General features: G+C 37.4%; 1 protein-coding gene across 2 annotated transcripts; it reads left to right on the top strand.

Moving 5' to 3' along the window:
• Nucleotides 1-6309: 6309 nt before the first annotated feature.
• On the top strand, nucleotides 6310-24034 carry syn1 (synapsin I). 2 transcript variants are annotated; one of them, XM_084087322.1, is made up of 14 exons: nucleotides 6310-7203; nucleotides 7301-7844; nucleotides 9127-9184; nucleotides 9937-10028; nucleotides 10503-10659; nucleotides 11221-11310; nucleotides 12441-12503; nucleotides 12673-12815; nucleotides 12926-13000; nucleotides 15923-16025; nucleotides 16125-16256; nucleotides 17618-17690; nucleotides 19076-19661; nucleotides 21217-24034. In XM_084087322.1, exons 2-14 carry the CDS (start codon nucleotides 7537-7539, stop codon nucleotides 21245-21247), a joined length of 1911 nt encoding a protein of 636 aa, XP_083943448.1. In that variant the 5' UTR covers nucleotides 6310-7203; nucleotides 7301-7536; the 3' UTR covers nucleotides 21248-24034. The 2 variants fall into 2 exon arrangements, with proteins under 2 accessions (XP_083943448.1, XP_083943447.1); XM_084087321.1 differs by having other exon boundaries at nucleotides 21179-24034.
• The last annotated feature ends 327 nt before the right edge of the window (nucleotides 24035-24361 follow it).

The raw sequence follows: 24361 nt of genomic DNA, 5'->3' as shown, positions 1-24361 counted from the left end.
ATTTACATACAGAAATAGGCAGTTGTATAGAAAATGATTAACTTAAGAAAAATATAATATGACATGATAATATAATATGCAATTAAATCTTATTAAAAAGTCAGAGCTCACTAAGAATTCAAGCAAATATTACTACAATTTAAAATAATGTTTTTGTATTTTAATATAGGCTATTTTAAAATTATTATAAATAATAATATCAATTTATTAATATTATGAATACATTTATTTCTGAATAGGCTAGCTGAATTTTCAGCCTCATTACTCCAGTCTTCAGTGTCACATGATCCATCAGAAATCATTCTAATATGCTGATATGGTGCTCAAGAAACATTTCTTATTATTATCAATGTCGAAAACAGTTGTGCTTATTTATTTTGGAAACTGAGATACTTTTTTCCAGGATTCTTTGATGAATAAAAAGTTCAGAAGATAACCATTTATTTGAAATAGTGATATTGTGTAACATTATAAATGTCTTGACTGTTACTTTTGATCAATTTGATGTAGGCTTATCCTTCCTTGCTGAAAAAAAAACAAACAAAACAAAAAAAAAACTCACCAACCCCAAACTTTTGAATGATTATATATTTTGGTATTGGATTCTAATCTGAAATTTCAGAAAGTTTTAGGATTTTGGAAATATTTTAAAATGGTGTAACATAAGAGAAACAGAAACATTTGAAATGTAACTAATGAAGTCAAAATGAAAGCAAATGTGTGACATTGATCTTGTGAAATCAACTTTCTTTATTTTTTATTCCGTTGACTTTTAAGATGCTCTTAGACTTTTGAACCCAACAGTAATTCCTTTTGGAACGTCACCATCCCTCTTTTCCACAAAGAATCCACAAACAAGTCCTGCTCTGTCTTTTGTTTCCTTTCTAGGAGTCAGCACCTGTCGACAGACCCCCCCTCCCTAATCTAAAATCTCACCCGACTGCATTTTTCAGAGTGTTTAGCCCACCTGAGCTGCAGTCATTCCACCCTCTTGCCCATACATGCAGTTATGTTGTGAGTTCCCAACCTTTATGCACTGGGCCTTTTCTTTCCACAGATCTGTTTCTCCCATTTCTTTTTTGGCAGAAAGACAAAGACTTCAGAGTGCTGAAGAGAGCTTTGTACAGCGCAGTCCTGCCTGAGCATGCTAAAGCCACAAATGCTTACATACATGACTGAAACACACTCCCTCTGGACACACAGTTAACCTTCAGTGTAATTTGCATAACAAGAAACCCATCATAGTGCTGCTGCTCTACATAAGGATAGCCTTTAAACATAACTGATTTTTTTTTTTTTATAAACAAGGTAAAACAGGTAAAGTTAGTACAGGTCATATACTTCCCGTAAGAAAACCATTTAACAGCGCAATACTTTCTCAATACTCTTACTCATAGGTAATTTATTTTGTAACATTCTCTGTGATTGATTGCCTCTCACAGTACCTGCGAATTAACACTGTAATGAACTACTGTAAATATTTACTGTACTTACCCCCTATCATTATTGGATTGCCATCTATTTTATAACCACTTTTCCCAGGATGCCACACACAGTGTATATGCATCTCTATTCTCTACAGACCAGTGAGAAAAAGTTTCTCACAATCATTCAAGTGCTGAAATTTCCAGTTTGGTCAAACAGGGCATTGTTGAGCTGTTTTATGGAAGTTTGTGTATATTTCTGAACATAGGCCTATAGTTACAGTCAGACCAAGGTTATACTTTTGACAATATTTACAAAGCACGATTTCTCTGTTGCCTCGTGGCGCATCATGTGGGAAGCAGCGACCTCTTGCGGTAGAAATATAGCAATAATAGAACTAGCTGTAATACATTCTGTCACCTTGGCAGTACAGGGAATCGACTCTGAATTCTCAATCCAGATGTATAAACACAATATTATTTCAGTTTAGCTTTTTAATGCTCCTTATGAGCCACTTAGGAGTGTGTTTAATGAAGAAAAGAAGAAACGCCCACCGTGTGTGGGTTTGAGATTGGTGTCGTTTAGACCTGCTGTCGGTTAACTTGGCTGTTTGAGGTGAATACAAAATGCAATATTATTGTTCTTAGCAGTTGCAAATACTACATACATTATATCCAACGATATTAATTTGACTGCAGTAAATATTCTTATACAACTAGGATAGCCTACCACATTATTGTCATTCTTTTATGATTCATTTATTTGCATGGATGTTAATGACGGTCATAAATGATAAAAAAAAATGCAGCATGATTTCACACTTTTATCGTGTATTTCGAAGATAAACTAACTTACCATTAGTCTAGCACTTACATCTATTTTTCCCAAGAAACTTGTCTTTTTCATTATGAAGGGATTTGATTTTGTTCGATATTGTTTCGCGTTTAGCTAATTTATTTTACATTTAGGTTATTTTTTAATGCACAACGTAAACCTACACAGCCGTTGCAAAATAAGCATTGTTTCAACAAATAGTCAAATATTTGCAGTTTGATTGCTGTTTTCCATATGTATAGTTGTATAGGTGTAAATGGCGTCTGTTGTTTTGAATGGCACCGACTGTCTGAACCATTCATGTGTTGTTTATGAATAATTTAGCTCATTCATTAATAGAACAGCTTTGTAAAGGCGGATATAAGCTTCCTTTGTTAATGTAATGGCTCAGAATTAGGGTCAACACCAGAAGTGACAATTCATGTCACGCATACTGTGCACTGTATGGAGAGACTTGAGCAACTGGTTCCAGATGGAGGATAACAACTATTTTCTCAAGGGACAAGGGACACTTTTTCATGTAAAACAACCCTTTGTGAATCCACTAACAAGGGGAAGTGTATTGATTGAGCATTGCTGTATAGCACTACAGTTTGTGCTCATTTTGTGTTTTTAGTGCTACACAGTGAGAAACTAGTCTAAGAAAATAATCAAAAAACACAATGCACATAGCAAATGTTCTACAACTAGCACAATGAACTGCAATTATATTAAAATAGTAAATGTACAAAACCATGCAAAAGTTTGGGGTCATTAAGATTTTTCTTTTTCAAAGAAACTAATAAAATGTAATGCATCCCTGTTCAGCAAGGATGCATTCAATTGATCAAAAGTGACAGAAAAGGCTTTCCCATTGCCAAAAATATTTATATTTCAAATAAATTCAGTTCTTTAAAATATTAGGCAGCACAACTGTTTTCAACATTGATAATAAGAAGAAATATTTATTTAGCAGCAAATCTGCATATTAGAATGATTTCTGAAGGATCATATGACACTGAAGACTGGAGTAATGATGTGGAAAAAAATCAGCTTTGCAATCACAGGAATAAAATAAATTTAAAAATAAATTTAAATCGAAGAATTATTAGTTCAAATTGATTTCCAAATACTGCTTTTTTACTGTATTTTTGATCAAATAAATGCAGCTTTAAGCAAGAGACTTCTTTCAAAAATATTGAAAAAATCTTAACGACCCAAAACCTTTGAACGGTAGGCTACTGTATATGTCAAAGATAATAAAATTGTTTTTGTATATTTTCTATAATTGTGTGTACCAGTAGTAACTAATATAAACTACTACAAACAATTATATAATTACATAACATGTTATTTTGTACTTTAAAAATTAAACTCTTATTTTACCTTCACAAAAGCATGTGTAACAAAAAAAATATTTTTCAGAAATGTGACTGGTATCCAATATAGCAAGGTTGCTTAATGTATGTTTGGGGTCAATTTAGATGTTAAGGCTAAAATGTGGTTTTAGTTTTTAAAAGAAACAGCTGATGAGTATTAAATGGTTTCAATATTTTAAGAGATTTTCCCTCTATTCATTTGTTATAGTTTGGATTAGGCCATAATGTGTGAAAAAACACAAAAAAACAGTAAACTAATTTTCCTTCATTGCAGACATAGAGCTTGATCAGATGGGAGGGTGAAAGACCTTAGACTGCAGTCCTCCTGTAAAGCTCTGGTGTAAAATAGCTCTCGTAAAGTCACATCTCAGACTGCATTGTGCGCCTGAAGGTGTCTGCTGCTGCCCACACCTCCATTTTGTGCTAATGTGGGTGTAACTGATTCACCACTTAAGTAAAGCATGTAAACAGTGCTTTGTTTAAAGGGTCAGTCTGTCTATGCAAGGTCCTTTTTCATTATCAATCAGACATGGCCATAGAAATCAAAGGTTATGATTAAGAACCTGACAAGCGACAAAATGTATGAATACGAAATGGTGGAAATATAAAATGGAGTACACACACCTTTTAGAATCACATGAATACAAAGGCAGTAAATGTGTTGTTAAAGTATTGTGTTGCAATGGGTGGAACATTATGTTTCTCCATTTGAAAGTCAGTTTACTTGTCACACTGACTGTGTTTCATTAACTTTTGAGTCAAGCATCCAATTATTTACACAAATGATTGTTTTCGCTGGAAGTGATATTGCAGGTTTGATGCAAACGCTTCATTCAACACAGTCTAGAAAAAGAATGTTTGTGAATACTATCACTGTAAAAAATTATATGATCAATATGTTATGACAACATGTGTTTTTACATTGCTTTAACTAAAAATAAGTTTCAACAGTTTTATGTTATACAAGATTCAACTAATTCAACTAAAGTCAGTTTAATGTAATTTAGATTGAAATGACTTAAACATCCAAGTTGATTGTACTTAAACACTTTAGGTAGCAACTTTATTTTTTTATTTTTTATTTTTTTACAGATATGTTACATTTATTTTTTCATAAATGTCAGCTCAGACATGCATTATTATCAGTTGGCCAAAATTAGATTTTTTTTATCTTTTAGAGTTTTGCTCTTTCAATGTTTAGTTCTTTGTTCACTTAATTTCACTTGGTGCATGTTTCTACAAAATAGTTTGTTAAATAAATTTGAATGACCAATGGTCAATGACCAGAATATAATGATTTTTTTTTACTTTTTTACTTTTAAGTCATGATGAAACAGTAGATATTTTCTCACTTATTTTAACGTTCATCCAATGGATAATCACAAAAGAAAAGAAAAAAAAGTAGGGTGGGGACCATGACTATAAAAAAATATGGATGTAGTGTCCGTGACATCACCCGTAGGTTTTCCATTTGAAAGTCAGTCTACTTGTCACACAGACTGTAAAATAGATTAAAATTGTATTTCATACCCACTTTAAAGTACTGTATGTGACTATACAGAAATTGACTTTCAAAATGAAATATTCCCTGGAGAAAAAAGTGTGACAACTATCCCCGGTCTCTCTTATTAACAGCAACATTTAAGGGTTAGTTCACCCAAAAATGAAAATTCTGTCAGTAATCACTCACCCTCATGTTGTTCCAACCCCGTAAGGCTTTCGTTCATCTTCGGAACACAAATTAAGATATTTTTGATGAAATCTGAGAGCTGGCTCACTCCTCCAGGCTTCTATGGGATCGAAACTTGCAAACCCAGAAAGTTAGTAAAGACATCGTTAAAATAGTCCAAGTGACTAGCTCAACCATAAGTTTATCAAGCGACGAGAATACTTTTTGTGCGCAAAAAATAACAAAAATAACGACTTTATTCAACTATTCATTTTCGTCTGTGTGGGCCTGAATGAATTCACGTAGTGTAACAGCGCAGCGTCACACGCATCACACACATCACACACACGACCAACGTCGGCCAATGGCGAGCCTACGTGGTGACGTACAACCCAGACGCGCTGCGCTGTTACACTACATGAATTCATTCAGGCCCACACAGACGAAAATGTATAGTTGAATAAAGTCGTTATTTTTGTTGTACAAAAAGTATTCTCGCGCTTGATAAATTTGTGGTTGAGCCACTGTAGTCACTTGGACTATTTTAACAATGTCTTTAATAACTTCTCTGGGCCGGCGGCAAGTTTCGATCCCATAGAAGCCTATGGAGTGAGCCAGCTCTCAGATTTAATCAAAAATATCTTAATTTGTGTTGCGAAGATGAACGAAAGCATGAGGGTGAGTGATTACTGACAGAATTTTCATTTCTGGGTGAACTATCCCTTTAAGAACATATGGATTCACTGTCCGTGGTGCTGAAATCACATACAGGAAGGAGTATTTCCTCAAGAACTGTCCAGAGTACTGAACACCCATCCTTGCTTTGAAATGAAATGAAGATGAAAATTGCATTTTGAAAAGTCTACAATTAAATAAATAAATAAAAAATCATCATAATATGCAAAACTATACTATACAATTATAGTATAATATTAAACAAATACCTAGGAATAAATACCTTTAAACAATAATTTATACATTTATTATTGATTTTTCAAATGTTTTCATTGAGTATCTTATTAAATAATAAGTTGGCATCAGGATCAGAAATTAACCAGGGTTACAATCAAAAATGCAACAGAAAGTGATAAAAAAACCTAAAATGTTTACAGAGTAGAGACAAAACGTCCTGAACTGAATTGAATTCCTCAGTTTTTATGTAACCGTTTATGTATTCTATTCTAAGTATCCCTTAAAATCAATTTCAAGGTGCAAAAAGTTAATTTTTGTACAATATATTCAAGACGAACAGTCCTATAATCAATTGTCAATTGTCTGAGGTTGTTCTTGCAGCACCCTATAATGTACAAGGACAGTCCTGAGGGAACAACCCTGGTTTAGCTGTGTTGCTCAAGGGCACCATGGTGACAGTTCAAGGATCGCCACCTGCAGAGTTTTAACCTACATCCTTTTTGTTACAAGCTGTTTAATAGCTAGGCAGCATCACCCACTGCCAATGATGTTCAATCGATGTCTCTCTCTTCTTTAAAATGAACACAAGCACATGCCAAAATCATCTTTCCTTCCCATTCATCACTTTACGCATCTAAACAATTACATCCCGGACCTGTACTGTGCGTAAAGAACGTGCGCAACGGGAGAAACCGGTGATGGGTCTGAAAAAAACGACGAGGGGAAAACACTGGGCGGATTACAAGGATTGGATGGCACGAGTGATGCAATCCCTGCATCCTCCGAAGCCCCAACCGTATCACAGAGAATCTGGCCGGAGATTTTGCCTCACCGAGTTTCATATATGACGATTACTACCTTCACCGAGCGAGCACACTTTGAACAAGTGCCTCTTCGTTAGGATTGTTTTTCTCCACGCCCGTGGATTAGGATCCAAACATCATCAACATAAATGGAAGGAGCTTGATATCGTAATGCCAATTGTTGAACAAGCTTCTCAGTGATGTAAGTCAATCAAACACAATGATTACGAGCATTTATTTATGCATATTTAATTGTCATCTCAATAAAGCGTTGATTTGATGTATTTCATTTGTTGCAGTGGTGCTCTGCATGCGAGAAGCACGACCTTTGCTTTGAGGTGCACCCTGAAGAATTGCGTATCGACTCGTTTTTGCGTCTCGTTTTAAACTCAAACACTCGGTTGCATCCCAGATATCAGATAGTGAATCGGTTTTCCATTCGTGTTGGATTTTTTTTTTTTTTTTTTTTTTTTTTTGTTGCCGTGCAGAACCTACAGGCAGGTAATTTACCGTCGCATCCCTTTTCATATTCAACATGAATTACCTGCGACGTCGACTCTCGGACAGTAATTTCATGTCCAACTTGCCCAATGGCTACATGGGCGATCTACAGCGGCCAGATCCGCCGCAGCAGAGCCCAGCCCCGGAGCTCTCGCCCGGCTCTCAAGAGAGGCGTCAACCCCCCAGCCAGTCTACGGGCGCCGGCTTCTTTTCCTCCATTTCCAACGCCGTCAAACAGACCACCGCCGCCGCCGCCGCCACCTTTAACGAGGCCACCGAGAGAGGAATCGGCTCGAGCAACGCCAAGATCCTCCTGGTCATTGATGACCAGCAGACAGACTGGTAAGATCCTAAGGAAATCACAGCGTTTTGAATACGACGTAATGGCTTGGAGTTTATGAACAGATTATTTGAGAGTATCAGAGGTGTTTGTTTCATACTCGCACCTGAGGTGTAGCTCGTGCTAATACAGGCCAAAAGGAGTCACTATCCAAATGTCGTGACTCATTAGTCTGTGGGCCTTTGTGGCACGCGCGCCCGTGTAATTGTGGGTGTGCCCGCGCGTGCGTTTGTGCGCATTACACTATTCAGCCTGGGACAGTTAATGGAGAATCAGCGAGATTTCATTAGCTGTTGAGTCCAGATTAAAAGGTCCTGTGTTGTTGGGTTTCAGAGTAGTCTGGCTCTGCTTGTGACAAAAAGTAATGTTTTCACAAAGTCTTTGAAAATGACAAGGTGATTGAGGCACTTTTGGAGTTATCACATATTAAAACCATTTGGAGAACTTCTTGGAACTCTTGCCAGGGTGGATCAAATGTCTTGTTTTATACTCAAGGAACTAAATATATTTTCAAGACATATATATGTCAAGTGCCAGCCTATCCTTTATAATGAGGTTAATGGATTGCCAGTCAGTCTTTAGGGTTCTTGTAAGAACTTATGGGTTCCTCAGAGAACTGTCCTTTTTTGCAAGGATGTCTGGAGGTTCTCAAGAGGTTTCTTCTCATCTAAAGAACCTCACATGGCGCCTCAAGTGTCTTTACAATTTTAATGTGTGTGATGTTTCTCTCACTGTTTCCCTGTGAGGGCTAGTGACACATTTACTAGCATAATAAAACCAACATCATCAAATACTTAATTTCATATGCATTTTAGAAACTTTTTAGTGGAAACAACATTTCCATCCATCCATCCATCTATTTATTTATTTAGTGACCGAAAACAAAGCTGCATGGAATATTTGAACACAGGTAATTAGTTTAGTTATTTCATATGGCCACCACTATACAGATGTGAAATTGTATGTCTCTGTGTATAAACATACGATTTACAGGATAATAATCTGTTTTTTAGGTTAAAAAAAAGTATAATAGTAGCATATAAATATAGAAATATTATGATAGTTTGAGACGTCTTGGCAAAAAAACAGTTTCAGACATTGAAACAAAACCCCCCAGTCTCCCTTTCTCAAAGAATTCATGCTTAATAAATGTTTGAAATACATAATTTTCACACCATTTCACTGTTGCATAATCCAGTTTGGACACAGTTTAAGTGTTTTTGTTAACTATGACTCACAAGAGTACAGATATGTTCTTTTTTTTTTTTATCTTTCTTCCTATAGGGCAAAGGTGTTCAGAGGGAAGAAGGTTCATGGAGAATTTGACATCAAAGTAGAACAGGTGGGGAGTTTTTTTAATTCTTCCAAACTATCGGAACAGTACAACTCAACAATGTGCTTCTGTTAGATGATGCCCGAAACACATTAACTGGCTAAAGATTATTGTCATCAATCTGAGAGGAAATTGCATTACAGGGCCTTAGTCATTTCTTCAGTGGCATTTGTTTGTGTTTTTGAAATGGGATAGGAAAATATATCAAAACTATCCCTAGTGATGAAATGCAAGATCTAATCTATTCTTGAGGAGGATAAAAGAAAATTAATCTGTTCTGTCAATGAATAATATCCTTTTAAATAATTAGTCGTGGACGAGACGGATTTTGTTAGCAGCTTTACAATAAACCAAAAGTAATTTCTTCTAGAAGAAACATTTTTATTGAACAACTGCTTGCATTTATTTATTGAGTTTTATGTGTAATACTGTTAATTATTTATGTAAGACTTTGCCAATATACTGGAATACCAGACAGAAATACAAATCGATTCGACACGATACAAAATGAAAACACAATTTTTTAAACGATCCCACATTTGTGTTTTGAATTTTTAATATGTCAGTCAAAAATCTTGTGTTATAAGGAAATATGCATGGTATTCTTTAAAAAGCCCTTTTTGTTGTTTTAAAATAACCACACTGGCAACCCATCACAGGCCTCAAGTACTGTTTTAGTGTATATGCTTTGACAACAGCACTTTATTGATCACATGCATTGATCCATTTATTCCATCTGGTGATTTCCATTGATTTTCAAGGCTGAATTCTCGGAGGTCAATCTGGTGGCTCACGCAACGGGAAGCTATAGTGTGGACATTGAGGCCATTCGCAATGGCAACAAAATCACAAAGTAGGTTTCAGATCTGTTTAGAGCTCTTCCAGAATGTTTTCTTTATTGCACAGATAAACCATGTAATTCACTGGGTTTTACTTTGTCTAATTCAGTTTGCATTCAATTATAGAAATATAAAAAAAATGTATGAGAACAATTAATGTATGTTAGGAATATTTAGAGCAGCAGTCAAGATGATTAGTCGAAGAAACTACGTTTACTGTACATTCTACTATACTATATATAGACACTGTACAGATAGGTAGATAGATAGATAGATAGATAGATAGGTAGATAGATAGATAGATAGATAGATAGATAGATAGATAGATAGATAGATAGATAGATAGATAGATAGATAGATAGATAGATAGATAGAAAACCTTTGTTCTTGAAATTAATAATTACTGGAGCCTATCAGCAAGATATGAAACCTTAATAGATCACAGCATTTGACTGATAATAATTACCACCATTTCTGTGGTCATTTAGGTGTTTCAAGCCAGATTTTGTGATGGTGCGACAGCATGCTTTCAGCATGGCCAAGAATGGCGACCACAGGAATATTGTGATTGGACTTCAGTATGCTGGTCTGCCCAGTGTCAATTCCCTTCACTCTGTCTACAACTTCTGTGACAAACCATGGGTGGTGAGCACTACACACATCAGTCCATACTACTCAGCCAATTAAGAATGTTCTTATCAATCCAAAAATAGGAAATATTTATGTATTTTGAACATGTTACCATTCATAAGAAAATTAAACATTTTCAGATATGGGATTCCCATGGTCATGCATGCATAATTTAGTGTTTTCCAGGCCTGAAAAAATTATGGAAATAAACAAAATCTTTAAAGTCCTGGAAATTTCTAAAGTGAATATACATTTGTCTTGAGTTGATGCTCTGCTCTAAAAAGTGAATTGGCTTTGTACTGCTTTTGTATTGTCAGAAATATATAAATCGTTTTCTTTAGTTTGTTATTTACTATGAATTGGGTCAAGCTGGTTCACAAATCGGATTAAAGAATTCATTTGCAAATTGGCCTGAGTCAGATTGATTTTTAACAATCGATCAAGTTAATTTGACAACTGAAAGGTCCTGCAAAAATCCTCACAATTTTACCATTGAATGTCCTTAATTATTGCTGCATAATATCTGTCTCTATATGTGTATGCATGTATGTCTGTGTGCGGGTCGCCATGCATCAGTTCGCTCAGTTGTCCAGATTGCACAAGCAGTTGGGTCCAGAGGAGTTCCCACTGATCGACCAGGTTTATTACCCCAACCACAAGGAGATGGTGAGTTTTAACCATCTGTTCCTGTCCCTTCTCACCAGTAAACCCTTAGCTATAGGGCTCTAGACGGTCCCACTGGACCCAGTACAAAGCTCCCATCTGTGGCAGGGACAGCGGTGCATGGATGCAGTAAATAGTAAAATAAACAGGGCTCATGCATATTCAGTGACCCAGTTCAGCTCTGCTCCACTCAACTTAGCTCTGTCTAGACTGGAAAATTCATAAATCTCAGACTAGTATAATTGTGTGGTACCTCATGGTTCTTTTAGACATAGATCAGGGTTTAAGAGGAGAGGGAGGCTTGCTGCAGTGCCACCACCTCCTCCTATTCCTGCACTGCAGGCATCTTTACACAAAAATGATCCCAGACACACACTCTGCCAGAATGTTTTCCTCTCTCGCTGGCCTTTTTCTAAGATAATGCACAGCAGAATTTTGTGGGCTCATTGTGTGCCTGAGCAGGAAGATTTTGCTCTCGCGTTTCTCCAACTGCAGCAATATAAAGAAGATGTCTATCAAGCAGCACTGCGACTGCAAATACAACATGTTCTACCATTAATAAATAGTTCTAAGTAAACCAACTTGATGTTGGTGTCATTTTCTCCTAAATTATTCAGTCGGATAATAAAATATCAGGCCAGTATTTTGTATTAACATTTGCAATAAGAACATGGTTGAGTAGTGGCATAGATAGAATTCTATAAATTCTTATGTTCACCATTTATTTGACAGTAAAACTGTGAAATATAATTACAATTTAAAACAAATGTTTTCTACTTTAATATCTTTTCAAATGTAATTTATTCCTGTGATGCAAAGATGAATATTCAGCATCATTTCTCCAGTCTTCAGTGTCACATGATCCTTCAGAAATCATTCTAATATGCTGATTTGCTGCTCAAGAAACATTTCTTATTATTATCAATGGTGAAAACAGCTACTAAATATTTTTGCGGAAACAGTGATAGATTATTGTCAGGATTCTTTAATGAATAGAATGTTCTAAAGAACAGCATTTATATTTGAAATAGAAATGTAACTTTATAAGGCATATTTGATCAATTTAATGCATCCTCGAAGAATAAAAGTATTTTTTCTTAAAAAATAGCTTCATATATCTCTCTTGTCATTAGATCACTACACCTGGCTTTCCTGTGGTAGTGAAGATGGGTCATGCTCACTCTGGTATGGGAAAGGTATGACTGAAACCCTTTTCTAGACATTCCTGCCAAATGCTATTTTTAAAATGATGAAAATTTTATTCATTACATTGTATTTATACTACATTTATCTATATTATTGTATGGCCTGTTTGGTCTTTTTATGGTTATAACAGTTTCAGTGCAATTTAAATTCTCTGTCCAGGTCAAAGTGGACAATCAGTATGATTTCCAAGACATTGCTAGTGTTGTGGCTTTGACAAAGACATATGCCACATCTGAACCTTTTATCGACGCCAAGTATGACATCCGAATCCAGAAAATCGGTGATAATTACAAGGCATACATGTAAGAGATTACAACTACATTATTATTCTCAATGGCATGATATAATCTTTGGTTTTAGCAATATCATAGGAACTGATTTTGAAACAGTTTGCTGTTGTGTTATTGGACAGGAGGACATCTATATCTGGCAACTGGAAGACCAACACAGGATCAGCCATGTTAGAGCAGGTGGCCATGTCTGACAGGTACGCAAGTCTTAAAGGATGTTCTTTCTGCCATGATACAAGGCATATTATATAGCACCTATCACATGACATCAGATAACCTTATTAGATGTTTGCTTGTCTAAAAATGACATATTTTGCATAATTTAACATATTATGTATTATGCATATGCTAATAGCTTACAGCGTAGACAGCATTATGAGACATTAAATGGTAAGATACCTCATTTTAGGCAGCAATGCATTTTTATTCAACATGGCGGATGAAGCAATAGAAATGTTGAACATATAATAATATACTCATGAATTCATTATTATTTCATACCTTTATTGAAATCAATTGTACGTCGGTGTCTCCTGTGTTTTATAACACTAGTTGCTTCCAACGTTAAGTGTTCCAAATAAGCCACTACTGATTTTCCATTTCAGTTAGGATACAGTAGGCAGCTGTCTATGTATACAGCAAGACAACTCAATAAGATTTGGAACAGAATTGTATTATTATTAGGCTAAAAGATTAAAAAATAAAATAAAAAATTGTGATTTAAAATGCAAAATTAAGAACAAAAAAAGCTCTTTGTTTGCTCCCTGTATCACGGTTAGGTTCAGTTATGTTAATTCTTATATTAACATATTTAATATAAGAATATGTTAATATATCCATCATTATAAGTTAGTTTGGTTCAGCTGTGTTTAATTATCATCATTGTGTATATGTTCTTCCTGGTCACTTAGTGTTTGTCCAGTATTGTTCGTGTCTCATCATGTAGCACCCTGTTCCGCATGTTATCTTTTGTTACCGTAGCATTACATAATACCAGACCCAAAATGGACTATGCAGCTCAGTTCACTGCTGTTGCTCATATGAGTCAGAACTTTTTTGTTTTTGCTGAGGGATTTTTTCGTCTTTCACTCACTTGCCTCTACGACGACGAGACCCTGAAGTCACTGTTCTGGATCGTGGCAAATTATCATCATCCAGTTGACCTCCCAGACACCACCAGATTAAACTGGAGAGAAGCCTTCATCCGGTGTCTGGAGAGCATCTATCCCCGGTCCAGAACACAGCCGGACCCAGAGCCTATTTCACCACGGAAAAATCGCCCCGGAAGAGGAGTTCCCCAGTGAGTTTGACCAGGGGTGTGAGCCCGCAACATCGGTGGCCGAGGGTATACTAGTGGTATTAGTGACTGGCTGATGGACTGGCTGATGGATTTCCATATGGAGGTATCGTCGTCCACCCTATCCCACCCCGTTTTTCATTCTTCACTTCTGTTTTTAGACAGCACAACAGACTGTTTGGACTGTGACTTATCAGTTTCCTCTAAACCCTCATCGCTGTTTCTAAACAGCACAGAGACTTGCATGGACTATACATTACCTCAACCCTTCCAAGTCTCCATCAGCCTCCGTCGCCGACCTTCTCAGCCAGTCCTCCAGCCCCATCATCTCCTGGAATGCCTTGCTGGGACGTCGAGCCTCAGGTTGAGCTACCTCCACCAGCGCCTGAGCGAGCAGATCCTGTGACTCTGCCTCCGGCCTCTAATCGTGGCTCTGCCCTGGCTCCTCCCACCTTCAGCTCCATCAGACTCCCTCGGCCTCTCGACTCAACCGGGTTCCCTCGTCTCAGCGGCTCCCCCTTGGTTGGTCGTCACACCACCTCCGCCACGAACTTGAGGATCTCCCGGGCTCCTCCTCCTTCCCCTTCGGACTCACCTCGGTCCTCGAGTACTCTGGCTCCTCCTTCGACAGTCGTCACCATGACGTCGCCTAGGCCTCTGATGCCAGTGATGTCATCTGTTCCCTGGGATCCATCGGCTCCGCCTCCGTCGGGTCGTCCCCCAGATGTCGACAACACCTTGGTGCCTCCCTCCCTCGTCTCCTCCGTGGGTTGTCGTAACTGCCAGGCTCTCGGTCCGGGCCATCGGCCATCCACCACCATCGCCGCCAGGGGATAATTGTCTTCCTATCACCAAGCATCGTCCTCCTCCGCCGCCACCTACTGTCACCACACCTTCGCCACCTCTTTGTCCACCTCTAAAACCCCCTTCATCCCTCACTCACCTCATCTGCTTTTACGGCGCGAGGTCACGTCTGATATAAGTTCTTCCTGTTCACTCAGTGTTTGTCCGGTATTGTTCGTGTCTTGTGTAGCACGCTGTGAGTTCTACTATCTTCATCTTCTTCTTCAATTGGACCTTAGCGTTACACCTCGCTTGTTTGCAGGGCTGCACATTTTGGCCAAAACTTGTGATTATATATAAATATGACTTCATTATTTTATACAAATATTTTAAAAAAATTACTTTTACTGTAAAATAAAAAATATTTAAGAAAAATAATAATATGCAATACTAATATTTAAGGCTGCCTTCATTTCTTAATTTTCAAATGATACACTGTCAAGCTTTTATTTACAAGTGTTATAAGCATCAAAAACCTAGAGCGAATGCAAATGCAGAGATGTGTTTGTGTCGAGCAGCATTTACTGCAAACCGTGCCTCTCTGAGACACTGAAAACACCAGATCATGAGTTGCTTGTGTGTAAAAGAATATTTATTTAATTAAAAAATTAAAGGCTGTGCCTTTGCGAGTTGATAATCACACAAGCCATATCACGATTTCGCTATTATTTCGATTAATCATGCAGCCCTAATTATCATAGTGATGTAAAAGTCATTTACATACAAAAATTATTAAACTTTCACTGAATAAATATCACACATTCTTCTTGAAACTGATTTTTTTTTTTTTAAACAAAAATCAGTTTAGTTTGCTGTAAGAGGCTTTTCAATCAAAACAGTCGATGATACCAAGCCAAATATTAATGTCTTGCCCTGCAGTAATCCCAAATCCCTTGTTTACTCTGGGCAGTGTGTTGTCAGTGGGTGGATGCTTTTAGTGGAATGCACAAGGTCATCATTTGCACTTTTTTCCCTGTAGGTATCGTATGTGGGTGGACGTATGCTCTGAGGTTTTCGGGGGTCTTGATATATGCGCTGTAGAAGCATTGCATGGTAAAGATGGTCGAGATTACATCATAGAGGTAATAACATCTGCAAAAACAGGCAGCTTTCAAAATAACTATGAAATACCCTTAGTGCCTCAGGCAAATGATTTGTGTGTGTGTATTTGTGTCTATCAGGTGGTGGGCTGCTCAATGCCTCTCATAGGAGACCAGCAGGATGAGGACCGGGCTCTGATGGCTGATCTTGTTGTGGCTAAAATGAACCAGACCATGCTACACACTTCATCTCCCACTCCAGTCCGTTCTCAGGTTAACACACTTGCTTCAAAACATTCAAATATATTCTCAACCCAGGCTCAATGGAAAAAAAATATTTCTGCAAAATATTAAGTTGCTTCTTGCATGGTTCGTGACACTCTCAAAATGAAATGTCCAGTGAGTGGTGCTAAAAGCGAGTTCAGTTTTATCCAAAACAGGTGAACGTGAATCTGGTAACATTATTACATTGGTTGTTGTACGTAATGTGACAGTTTGGAAATTAAATATCCGGTGAGCGGTGCTAAAAGTTATTGATTTAATGCATTTGAAAATAACGTGGCACCTATTTGAACCCTACCATAAACCTAGCCCATAGTCTATAAAGCAAATGTGAGATAAAAAATATGAAACCATGCTATTTTAGCTTGCTTCAACAAGTCTTTCAGCTCTTTTATCATAACTCTTTTATCTTGGCTGTACTAGTTCAGCTACTAAGCAAGTTTACTACATCAGAAAAGCTATACATATGGACCTGGTTATGTGATGAAAACATCAAATTAGTTTACAAATAATGCACTATAGTAAAAGTATTTTTATGTCATAACATATTGTTGTGCAAGGTACTGCGAGAAAATAAGCATTTATTAATGAATAATAATGCCCCTGTAATCATCATTTGTGTGAAACGGAATACAAATTTTTTCATGTGAAAATTAATTCTCGTGAGATTTTGAAAAAGCTCTGCTCTATGCAAAATCAAAGACTAAATTTTAATGAGTTACGTGGTTAGAATGTGGTTGCTATGCCTGATAGCATATAGACCTAAAACATGCATACAAAATCTTTAATTTTTGGTTATGCAGTATAAAGCAGTGCTATTCTGCTGAATAATACATTAAAATGGTGTGGTTTCCACACACCAGTCATTATAATTGTCAATTTAGATTGCAGTGCAGAGACTGCTTTTCTCCATTATCCCCAAAGCCGTGATTGCAGTGATTCATAGTCACACAGATGGGAGAGAATAAGAGTGAGAAATGCTTTTAATGCATAAGCTAGAGACTCAAACAACATCTCTCATCACCGCTCTGCGTCAAATCACTTGGTTTAATTCCCTCCACATTTGTGCTAAACTGATTGCCTGAAGATTAATGACTGCATGTTTTGTCTACATCAGCCATTTATTTATGTTTCGAGAATGATGTTCAGCAAATTTTGACATTACAGCTGTTTAATGGTCTTATTTGTGACAGAACATTCACTTTTTTTTAATAAAAGTGGCTAAACGTGTTGCTAAAAATACTAAAACTTGCACTGAAAACTCATGGAGGCCAGCATTCTGTTTCTGTGTGTTTTGAATGGTAATATCTTATATACTCTATATCCCTCCCTATGTCTGTTTTATATTCTAGGGCCCGGCTGTTTCACCTCAACCCGTCGCTCAGTCTAACGTCCCACAGTCACAACAGCGCCCTCCTCCACAGGGTAAGGGATTACAATATTGCAATAATGAAGCCAACCTTACAGAGATAGTTTACCAAAAATGAAAATTCAGTTATCATTTACTTACCTTTGTGTCGTTCCAAACCTGTGTGACTTTCTTTCTTGCGTTAAACATATAAGGAGAAATCCTGAAGAATGTTTATGCTGCAGTTTTACATAATATGAAAGTGGATTTTTACAGCAAATCTCCAAAAAGGTCATAAGTGCACCTTAACTTATATGTATCAACTTATAAGTCTTATGAAGCCATAAAATAGCTTTATAGGGGGATAAATTAAAATATAAGTTATTATTTACTCCACCTTCCCCAAAGCTTTCAAATCTCATTTGCATTTCAAATTAAGAATTTACTCAGACCTTTACAGAAGACAAACTTAATTTATTTTTATTAATTAATTGTGCACCAAGACAAGGAATATTTTTTTTGATAGATAATTTTTATTACATGCAAACTTAAACAATTCTATTTTTGTATTACATGGCATTTATTTATTCATGGCAACACCAAAAGACGAGAGCTGCTCAATATATTAATCTGTACTATTCATTGTTTTTTCATCAAAATACTTATAGTCATAGTTTTATGTACCATAATCGGCTAATGGCATGAGACCAAATCTGACCAAAATCACAAAATTGTTTGGCTAATTTAGGGTAACCTTTCCATAAAAAAATTGTCTCACTGATGGCATTGCAAATGTTTGTGCCGGTATGAACAGATGCATTAACAGCCATTGATTTTCATGACAAGATTCCTTTAGTGTGAACAGGCCATTATGGTACAAATCACAATACACTTTAGACATTCAGCAGACAGAACAAGGTCATACAGTTTTGGAATGACAGGGTAAAGAAATGAAGACAGATATTTCTAAATATAAGTAGGTCTCTGAAAACTGTACATTTTAATAGTTGTCTGCGGCTTCCAATTGGTTTACCTTTCAAAAACAGAAAAACTGCAAACTGGTGTTATTCTAATTCATTATCATAATCACAAACACATTGGTTTGTAGCACATAGTACTATTGTTTACTGCATTTCATTATTCTAGTTATGTACCTATAGTGGCCAATAACTCAGAATTCTCAAATATTAAAAACTAATGAATCAGAAGTAACAAATGTTGAAAACTTTTGTGCTTCTTAATAGTTTTGAGGAAACCCGTGCTAGATATGTACAAGATTCTTTGCTGAATTGAAAGTCTAAAAGAACAGCGTTTATTTGAAACAGAAATCTTTTGTAGCATTATAAATGTCTTGAATCGGAAGTCTCGCACATTTAAAGAAAATGTATGCTTATTTCCGTATGGCAAAATAAGGTGGATATTCCGACCATGTTTACTCTAAAAAAATGAGTTCTGTTTTTAGGAGGTCCACAACAAGCAGCTGTTAGCGCTACTCCTGCCCGTCAAGGAGCCCCACCGCAGCAGCGGCCCTCTCCTCAGGGCCAGCCCCCTGCCCAAACCCAGTCTGTGACCAGCCCTAATGCTCAGAACCCCCCTGCTCAACAAACCCGGCCCAATCAGCCCCCACAGCGACAAGCCAGTCAAGGGTCCGCAGGTCAGCAGAGGCCCGCACAGGGTCCCGCCCAACGTAGCTCGGGTGGCTCTCCTCAGTCACAGAGGACCCAGCAAGGCGGTCCCCAACAGCAGAGGCCTCAAACTGGTGGCCAGGGTCCCAAGCCAGCTGGTCAGCCCCAACAGAGGCCACAGCAGCCAAGACAAGGCCAGCCAACCAGGCAGCCTACCCAGGGTGGGCCGCAGCCAACCCAGGACGCCCCACAAACAGCTCCGCAACAGGGCGGTCCTCGCCCCCCTACCACTCAGCAGCCACGGCCTACTTCACAGGGCCAGGGAGGCCCAGGAGGCACACGACCTCCCTTGCAGCAGAAACCCCAACCTCCACAGAAACCAAGTCCTGATCACCCGGCCCTGAGTGGATCGCCGCAGCTTAAGTAAGATGTTTTTTGTCCTCTGTCATATTTGCTTGAAGTTTGTATATTTAATTTGACTGGATGTGAAAGTTCATAAGAATCTGGACATGTTTCTCCATTTATTGATGATGTTTCATCACTCATGCAAGTGACCACACCAGATGGTAGCCATTCTCTTTTGCTACGTCATAAGATTCGCAAATCACACATGACAAGTTCATTGTATTGATGGCATGACTGACAATAACTGTTTGAATTAGGGTAAAGCAGTGGTTCTAAACCTTTTTGGCCCCCCATTGTCTACAACAATAAAAGGCCCCCTCCAATTTTTTTAAATTAAATTTCTACCTAATAAAATGTTTTAAAGCTTGGCATTACTAGATAAATGTGTATTCTTTGTAAAGATGCCCATGGGGCTTTACGACTTTACACTTTAAAAAAAAGAAAAAATAGTACATATCTGGATTGGGCATGAATACAGACTTGCAGATTTGATTCAGACTCAGAGGTCAGAAAACAATATTTTTACACAGCGATGTCACAGATCTACACTAGAATTCAGGATGTTATTTATCTGTTTATTGTCTATATAAAGAGACTGGGTGGAGATTATTGATCTGATGGGCCCTTCCTTGACTTGCTAGCCATTTACAGTGCCATTATACCCCTTGTAGTTTTAACTAATTCACACATCCTGAATATTATTTATATAATTAGCTTTGTTTATTTAGCCAAAGCTATTAAAAAAAAAAAAAAAATCTAATAATTATGGTATATATTCCATATTTCAGCTATAAGTGTATGGCTACTGTCAAGTTTGTGACTCAGATGAGCATTAAATGAATGGATAAACACATCCAAAAGCTCCTGAACAGATTTTGCAAAGCATACTATGATGACTTTAAATATTCAGATTTTGATAATGGTGATGACAATAATGAAAATGACATTTTACAATAATGATGAATGTGGCTTATACATATAGGCAGACGCATAATTAAAACAATGGAGATACAGAAGTATGCACTCTAGATGATCTGGTATTGTGCATGCCAACAAAGCTGTCTTCCTTCAGTCTTACACCCAAACCATTCATGCATTGATTGTGGAAATTGCATTTTTTCTGATTGAAAATGTGCATTTGATCTATTTTCACTGTCAAGCAGTTGTTAGCAAGTATGAATGTGATCATCTTATTCCCACTATTCCTCAATTAAGGTTTAAGGTGACTATACATTATAATGCAGGTTCTTCCAAAATGTTATATTACTGAGATGCCTCTGCACCTGGTTCTTCATTTAGGAATAGTGGCCATAGATGCCATTTCCCACAAGTCCCAGGGCTGATGTACATTGCACTGGAGTCATGATTGCTTAAATGAATGACACAAAAGAAAGCACATGAATTTCATTCTCTCTCTTTCTCTCACAGCTTATTTTTTTTTCTCTGCCATACCTCTATAAAGCCATCTCCATGGGTTTGCTGCATGACTTTAATAGCCTCTTCCTCTCCTTTATTGCCACTTCTTCTCTTTGTAGCAAATCCCAGTCTCTTACCAATACATTCAACATTCCAGAAACGCCGGCCGCCCAGCACCAAAGTCCTAGTCAGGACGAAGCCAAGGCTGAGACCATCCGCAACCTTCGGAAATCCTTTGCAAGCCTCTTCTCCGTGGAATAAACACACAAACACACACACACACACACACACACACAGACAGAGAGGTTACACAGTCTTTCTGAAAAACACACAAACACCGACACTCGTCAAATATAAACAGAAAGGACCAATTATATCGCACTTTGCGGTGCACATCAGATCTGTGCACGTCAATTTGCAATGCGACATTGATAAAACACTGCCTGCACTTCTAAACATTGCAAAATGAAGTGAGATATCACAGCATTATTGCAGTTAAATCTTTTAACACAACTGAATTCTTTAGACACATTCCCAGTTTTTTTAAGACCAACTGATGGAGGGAGGTGTGAAAACACACACACACACACACACACACACACACACACACACACACACACACACACACACACACACACACACACACACACACACACACACAGAAACACTTGCACATACCCTTTTACACTACCTACGCAGTGACTGGACCTACAAGTGCTGATACTTGTCTATTCATTCCAGTCTCCTATGAATAACTTATCACTGATAATGAGTAGATTCTTTCTGAAAAGGAAATGTTTTGGTGGACATTTTGTTGCAAAATCATCCACCACCACTCTCTCTCAGATATATGGTATCTGAAACATGTCTGCTAAGTGTCTGAAGCATGTTCTGTTACAATAAGGGGCACCATTTAATGATTTTAACCCGTGCGCCACATTGTAATGTAACCGATTGGTTAATCGTTACGTAACTTACACGCTTGAGCAGGATTTGGATTTTGCAATGATGACCCATTGTGATGTTGTTAAAATTTTGCACAGGCTTCCATCGTCGAAACGAACCCCCCTCCCGCGGCTGTTAGCGCTACTTTGAAACTGCATGTCACTTAAGGAGAACGTAGTCGCACAATGTGGGTGTTCTTGCTTTGTGTCGTGTTGTTGCACCTAGATAAGGTAGTTGTAGTGAAAATGATGTTTTATTTTCGTGAGCAAGCTGCCGCTGCTTTCCCTATGTCCCTCTTCCTGACAAAAAAAAAGATACACACACACACAAAATGGTACACCCTTCAATATGTTTAATATGCCTTAGATAGGAATAAGTAGAGACTGGTTTTGTGCAATCACATATGTCTCAGGGATGTCCTGAAGAGAAAGACACAATGGCCTAGCGTCATTGATCAGGTCTTCCAACCCATTACTGTAGAGAGTTACTGATTACGAAGGCCAGTAAAGGGAGGAATCTGTCGAATGTATTTGTTTGCTACATAAACATGTTTGCACACTAATACTGAAACACTTGAGAACATATGAGTGAACATATGAGTGAAAGCTCAGGAAGGTTTGTTGCATTAAAAGAAGGTATATTTTGCATGCCTGGATGAGCAAATGAGAGCATGTAGGTGTTTGGAGCTGCTTGTTCATTACACTTGGGCCCTATGAAAACGCAAAGCCAAAATACAAAGCCAAGGATGCCATCGGCAGCAAACTACTTCACAAAAAGATCAACTTTAGAGGAGATGCTCGTCACATGTTGGGTTTTCGACTAAAAACGCATATAGTACGTCCCAGTGTGATCCTAGTTACACAATGTGGATCCTTAAACCAACTACTCCTGAAACTTCTTGCCATACCCGAGGAGTTTAGAGCTTGTCTTCCACAAGTGAGGATAAAACATCCCAACATTGGTGTGTTTTAGGCAATATATTTAATCAAGGCCATTCCAGGAGTCCCGACCCATCTCGAAGCCTCCCCTGCTTCCCGCTCACCAGCCTGTTGTGTATTCACAGTGATCCTTTTGTGACAAATGGTGCGTTAATGTGTATATATATATGTATAATGTAATGTTGTACCGTAAACTGTCTAAACCAAATAGAAGTGTTGTACAGGTCTTAAACTCAACAAACGATGCAAACATCCTGTATTTGATTTGATCCTCAAAAGTTGGTCGTTGTGGGTCTTGTGAATGACAGGATTTTACTTCAATCAGATGTGATTTAGGTTGTGCAATATCTCCACTGTTAACTAAACCTAACAGATGTGTGTTCTTTGTTTTAGCCATTATGTGACAATTGCAGTTGTTAAAAGCCATCTTCAGTGTGTCCATTGATATGAGTGTAAGTGGCTTGATTGATTCACATATGTGGTAATCTAGATGGTCCACCATAATATTATTGTGGCTCAGGCAAACTTTCAGTGCTCTTCTATGTGGTTCATGTTTTTACAAATTAGGATAGATATGTATATTATAAGATGGCTTTACTGAATGTCTAATGAATAACTGTATCACTGATGCAATCAAGTTTGGAGGCAAATGGAATTTGAGTAATTTATTTGAATGTTGCAGTACTTATGGAACCCATGCCTGAGGTTTGTACTTCACAATTTGTTTTTTGTTTTTCGGCATATTTACATTTGTGCACTCTCTTTTTATATACAGATGAATTATCTCATTTTAAAGAAAATGGGTCATAATTTCTAAATAGGTTTATCCTGTTCTGACTGTTTGAATCTTAGTGAATTGTATTGTCTGTTGATGCCTGCCAATTGTATAAAGAAAGGAAAATATAAAATTAAAGTCACAAATATAGAGAATTATTATAGTCTTAAGTCCTATTAAAATGAGAAATATTGTTAAACATTGTGTAGTATTACACAAGCAGATGCAACTTTGATGTGATCTTCAATGTAGCTTAATAATGGTGTCAAATTACTATGCTAAAATGTGCACATAATCAATAAAGTCTATCAAATAAATATGCGTCCATTTCTCTGTTAAAAGCCGTTTTGAATAATAATCACAAAGCAATAAGTAAAGGAGGCAGTGCATTAAACTGATTTTAAAGGGTAACATACAGCATAGCCAATAGAGATATGTTGTTAGAGTTCCATTAAATATAACAAGACACCAACGAGTGCACATGACAAAGCCTATTTGATAAGATATGATAATATTAATGGTATTGATGAATGGCTTCCGCAGAGCAACACCAAACTTGAGACCCAGAAAAAAATCTTGATTGAAATATGATTTTCATTTGCAGTCAAATATCGTCATATAGCCTAGCACGAGCGTAATGCCAA

Source organism: Abramis brama, assembly GCF_963993115.1.
Source record: "Abramis brama genome assembly, chromosome: 16".
Taxonomy (NCBI): Eukaryota; Metazoa; Chordata; class Actinopteri; order Cypriniformes; family Leuciscidae; genus Abramis; species Abramis brama.
Note: the sequence above shows the minus strand (reverse complement) of the source record. Positions and strands in the feature narration are given on the sequence as shown.

What these genes read in the sequence shown, in the direction of transcription:
- syn1 (XM_084087321.1), top strand. Translation starts at nt 7,537, where the DNA reads ATGAATTACCTGCGACGTCGACTCTCGGACAGTAATTTCATGTCCAAC. An exon ending in AATGGCAACAAAATCACAAA is followed by an intron (nt 10,029 to 10,502) that starts GTAGGTTTCAGA and finishes GTGGTCATTTAG; the next exon opens with GTGTTTCAAGCCAGATTTTG. An exon ending in CAGGTGGCCATGTCTGACAG is followed by an intron (nt 13,001 to 15,922) that starts GTACGCAAGTCT and finishes TTTTCCCTGTAG; the next exon opens with GTATCGTATGTGGGTGGACG.